This window comes from Egretta garzetta, unplaced genomic scaffold, assembly GCF_000687185.1.
Source record: "Egretta garzetta isolate BGI_Z169 unplaced genomic scaffold, ASM68718v1 scaffold270, whole genome shotgun sequence".
NCBI classification, from domain to species: Eukaryota; Metazoa; Chordata; class Aves; order Pelecaniformes; family Ardeidae; genus Egretta; species Egretta garzetta.
In genome coordinates, this window is record NW_009258274.1 from 1,626,713 (window position 1) to 1,632,083 (window position 5,371).

The 5,371-nt window shown below is 47.0% G+C and overlaps 1 protein-coding gene across 1 annotated transcript in view; it reads left to right on the forward strand.

Annotated features, from left to right (window-relative positions):
• Positions 1 to 3,955: 3,955 nt before the first annotated feature.
• MGAT4B (alpha-1,3-mannosyl-glycoprotein 4-beta-N-acetylglucosaminyltransferase B) overlaps positions 3,956 to 5,371 on the forward strand; it is a 16,547-nt gene continuing 15,131 nt past the window's right edge. Inside the window, exons 1-2 of the mRNA XM_035891083.1 lie at positions 3,956 to 4,067; positions 4,681 to 4,860. Coding sequence (XP_035746976.1) covers positions 3,956 to 4,067; positions 4,681 to 4,860 — 292 coding nt within the window. The remainder of the gene's footprint in view (positions 4,068 to 4,680; positions 4,861 to 5,371) is intronic.

Consider the following 5,371-nt stretch of genomic DNA (forward strand, 5'->3'; position numbering starts at 1 on the left):
ATACTTTGCATTTGCTTTTGAAAAGATTGAATTGGAGGTAAACCTCTGGCTTTGGCCATGGGTCTGCTCTGCTGGGAGAGGTTATCTGCAGAGAACAAAACCGAAAATAATTGGTCCTGAAATACAGCCATGTTTAAAATGCACCACAGGCTCCCTTGGAGGTTGGAGTGCAATTTGGAAGACTAATGCAGAATACAGAATGATGACGTTCCTGACTGTATGTATAGATATATATATGGATGACCGTGTGAGATTTCAAGGTGGGGGGTTTATCGGCACTGTCTGATTTTGTGCCCGTCTGCTTGTTTAGGATCTGATTAGGTGTTTTGCTTTCACTCAAAAACTGAAAATGGATGAGCAGAGTGGATGCAGATGTCCCAGCCCTCACCTCTGCTAGCAAACATGATGCACTTAATAGTCACTTAAATAAGAACAAAGCCACGGAATTCTCCATCACAGAGAAATACCTTTTATTAAATGAATGCTGTCTTGGGTGGACGAAAACCTTTGGGAAGACTGCCGGAGATGAGCTCTGCAGAGCCCACGTAAGGCTCCTGGGGAGCAGCCCGAGAGCCCCACCAGCACGTGCCCGTCCACTGCACGCTGCTGCATCCCGGCTGCCGGGAACAGAGCCCATTTGAGCCGCCCCTGCCTGCTGCTTCCCCAGCAGTTCGCGTTGGTGCTCAGCAAACCCAGCACAGGGTTCTCAGCTGGAATCCCAGAGCTGAAAAAAAATGAAGCCTGGCTGGCGGCTGCAGCCACATACAGCCGGGGCAAGAGAAGGGAGCAGAGGGAGGAGCCGTTGGTGGGTGAGCAATGCCCAGCCGGACGCTTCCTACGGCCGCTGCCCCTCCACTGCAGGCTGCTCCCCCCCCGGGGATGTACAACCCCCAGATCTGCTCCGGTGAGCGCCGGGATGGACAGATGGCGGCCGGCGCTCAGCTGTGCCCAGCGCTGCCTTCTCTGGCCTGCAGAGAGCCAGCTTGCATGAAACCACTCGATGTACACTTGGAGCCTTACAGCCAGCCTGTTTCTAAAGACGGCTTGCGAAAAACCATTGAGTGCAAATATTAGGCATGGCAGGGTGAGAAATGGGTTATTTGCAGGGCACTGGGTGTGCACAACGCGTGCTGCAAGTACTGCAAGTTTGAGAGAGTTTTGGTCTCCCAGGGCCGTCCTGCAGACCGTTGCCTGACACCAACTTTCTTTCCTTATTAAACCAGTGTATTTTAAGCCTGAAGCAATGTGTTACCTCTCAAGAAAAAGTAAGCTGAGTCTTTTTTTTTTAATATAGTTATAGCTAGGAGTTTTTCTTCTGCAATGTTTGAGTCTGGAGATATTTTAAGAGCTTTGCTGTCTTGTGCTGGGAGAGAATGCAATAAATATGTAGATAGGGAGTGCTGCTGCTTTGAAAGGTAAGTAAAGGGTCTGTGCTGAACTGACGCTAGCCGAAAAATTTGTTCAGCCTAATTAGCAGCAAATCACTTCTATGTCCAACCTTGCTTATAGAGATGGGAGCCAATTCTCCCCCCGCTTATCCTCTGCTGCCCTTTGTGGCTTTTCAGAACCCTCCCTGGCTGAGCGGCTGAGGGTTTTTGCAAGGATGACAGATCTGCATCCATGTGTCATTGCAGACCAATGAGTGCAAAATGGCATTACTGGAAATTCATGGGGAACGCTACGCCCATCTTGGGCTTTGTCTCAGACTGTTCAAGCTGTCACCGGAACCGGTCACGATCGATCAGCTTTTAAATTTCATGAAATTTTAATTAAAGAATGGAAAGCCTACGAAGACATCATAGGACAAGAGCACTGGAAACAAATACAATTTCACTTCCAACCATTAGCCAGAAAAGCAGCAAATGGTTGACTGCACATCACCATTCCAGTCTAATGAAAAGTACAGCTCTTGGCTTTGGCGGGCAGGTCATTAGCGACTGAATAATCAGTGACATTTCCCTTCTAAATCTGACACAAACGAAGTGCAGTGCTCTGGAAAAAGCCATTAAGTGCAAAGCCTTGCCTTTACCCTGCTCCAGGTATTGCAGAACAAGATCTAATGGCAGCCTTTAGCTGTGATTTCGCTTTGATAGCATCCACGGGATAGTAGCCCCCTGATACGCTGAGAGCCAAATGCTTCCAGCCTTGCACAAGCACGGTTCCTGCCATCATTTTGTGCAAAAATGGGGAGCGAGACTTGCTCCTTGCTGGTGTTCACAGACGCTGCTGGTAAAAAATACAAGTAGGAAACCCTATAACCTAGAGTACTGGGAAGCTGAAAGTTATGTGCTTATGTCTGGGGGCTACCAGGAGGTAAAGGTCTAGCTCATTGTGGAGTCAGTTTAAAGCCTGACATCCTCCTGTGAATTCTGGTGGCAGCTCCCGAAGCTGGGTGTTAACCTGTTTTTCTGCAAATTTGTAATGTTTTCTCGATGGGAGTGGAAAGTGAGCGGCACCGCACAGGAAAAAGGAAGGACTGGTCTTGTTTATGCTTTTCTCTGAATAAGGTGTTGTCAGATGGACGGAGTAATCAAATGGGTGTAACTTCCTCTGCTCTCTCACCCGGTGTCAGTGGCTTTGAAAATAATGCTGAAAGGTTAATTGGAGCCAGGCTGCCTTGGGGGAGGGTCCCTGGTGCTGAAGCAGTGAGTCTTTAAGAAGGTTTTTTGGGAGGAGGAGACCCCATCGGGGAAACTTTTCCCAGGCAAAAGCTTTGACGGGAGCTGGACTGGGAAGCCCTGTCGTCTTGGAAAGTCTGTGCTTTGGAGCTGAGTACATCTGATCTTCAAAATTCCTTTTTCTTTATGGACCCCAAATTAGAAGTTGTCGAAGCAGTCAGTGTATCTTTTTTCAATGGCTCTGATTTATATTTAGCCCTGCGTTGGGAAGTTCCAGTGCAGTATTTTTGGTCATTAGCTCTCCTGGTCATGTTTGGGCTAAGGGTCTACTGTTCAGTGGATAAATCTGTTTTGGTGTAGTCCTGTGAGTTATAGCCTTGCTGAAAACACATGAGTGACCACAGATAAAAGTATATTTTAATGACTAGTTTCATTAATAATGGAGTAGAAAATGGCCCGGGAAAATTCATTAATGGCTAACTGATTCCACTCCCAGCTATTGTATGGTTAGTTCTGGCTGAAGGCTCTCGATAGTTTTATTGCTTAAAAAGGGCATGGTGATAAGATGTTGTTTCAAAATGAAAAGCTTTATTACCCTATCAAAATTTCTTTTTTATATATTACATGTATGATGCATCCTTAAGGTGCAAATCCAAACATTGGCATTTATATAAGCATCCAGGCAGCTATTGCTGTGTGATGGTCTTTATCCTGCCTTGTTTCGGAGAGCTTAGATTCCCAAAATCCCTTCTAGCCATTAGAATTTGGGACTCTCTTCTGAAGCTGGAGGAGGTGCTCTGTCCACCCTCATCTCGCTGCAGAGCGGCGTTCCCCATGCCAGCATTTTGCTTTCCACCATTCGGGGTCCCAGAGGAGATGCCCCGTGCCATCTGGAGAAGGCCTTCGAGGTGCTGTCCAGGGGTTCTCCCAAATTACCCACTCGAATGCCCTTCGACATGTGCTCTTAAAACTCTTTTTCCTTTGTGTACCACAGGAGAATCAAAGCAAGGAGCAAGGCAATTAAAAATATTTATATTCCATGGGTTTGTCATGGCTTTAACAGGCCATCACCACCAGTGCTTTCAGTTCTTTTTCACTTGACTCTGGTTCCCTACTGCTCACTCCTATCAAAATTTCTTTTTTATATATTACATGTATGATGCATCCTTAAGGTGCAAATCCAAACATTGGCATTTATATAAGCATCCAGGCAGCTATTGCTGTGTGATGGTCTTTATCCTGCCTTGTTTCGGAGAGCTTAGATTCCCAAAATCCCTTCTAGCCATTAGAATTTGGGACTCTCTTCTGAAGCTGGAGGAGGTGCTCTGTCCACCCTCATGTCGCTGCAGAGCGGCGTTCCCCATGCCAGCATTTTGCTTTCCACCATTCGGGGTCCCAGAGGAGATGCCCCGTGCCATCTGGAGAAGGCCTTCGAGATGCTGTCCAGGGGTTCTCCCAAATTACCCACTCGAATGCCCTTCGACATGTGCTCTTAAAACTCTTTTTCCTTTGTGTACCACAGGAGAATCAAAGCAAGGAGCAAGGCAATTAAAAATATTTATATTCCATGGGTTTGTCATGGCTTTAACAGGCCATCATCACCAGTGCTTTCAGTTCTTTTTCACTTGACTCTGGTTCCCTACTGCTCACTCCAGTGGTCGCCGTCTCATGTGTTCAAACTTCAGGAGCTGCAGAGAGATGCAGAATATTGCTCATAACATTAATGCCAACAGCTGACTCCCCTTTTCCAAGCATATAGTGAAGAAGAACTACCATGCAACTTATTTTTTGCTGCCTGATTTGGTCACAGAGAACGAGGTCGTATGACCCAGAAACCCAAGTTAAAGATAAAAACGGAAGGAGATTTTTAATTGTAGTTCTGCATCTTAAACTGCCCTCTCTCTAACACAACCGGTGGGGATGTGCTGGACCACAGGTCCCTACACCCATGTTTTAAGGATTGTGGAGGTAGGGGAGGTATGACTGAGGGACATTGCTTTTGCAGCTTGAAACCCTTCAGAGCGCGGAGGAGAAAGCTTCTCTCTGTCTTTTCCATCCTCAGGTGACGTTGTGGACATCTACCAGCGGGAGTTTCTCGCCCTCCGAGACCGACTGCACGCAGCCGAACAGGAGAGCCTCAAGCGCTCAAAGGAGCTCAACCTGGTCCTGGAGGAGATCAAGAGAGCGATCTCGGAGAAGCAGGCCCTGCGGGATATAAACCGGACCTGGAGCAGCTTATCTGGTGAATAAACAGAGAAGTTGAGGATCTCGGGCTGGTTTGAAGCTGTTGCTAATGAGGAGGTAGAGAGGTGTGCGTGCGTGTGTGTGTGTGTGCAGGGCTGCCGACAGGACCTGCTCTTCTCTCCCCGGCGCAAGAAAATTGTGGAGTTCGGAGGGACTTGGGAACTCTTAAACGCCCATTTCTTTAGAGGTGCATATGCATCATTAAACACTGAGATTTGTCTCTGCCGCGGATATTTGCCAATTTGCTTGCTTACAAGCTTTTTTTTTTTCCCTTGCAAGTCTCACATGGTGTTTCCTATGGCTGTATCAAATCCATATGGAAAATGGGTATCCAAAGAGAGGGAGGAGGAAGGAGTTAGGTTGGCTGAGCACCCCTTGCCAATTTATTTGTTCTTTTTTTAAGTTGCTCAGTTTTGGATCTCTACAGAAAGATCTGATTTGACCTTCATTTTATCTTCATTCTCCCCTCTCCTTCCCAAATATTTTGGGACTTCTTTAAGGCCCTCATG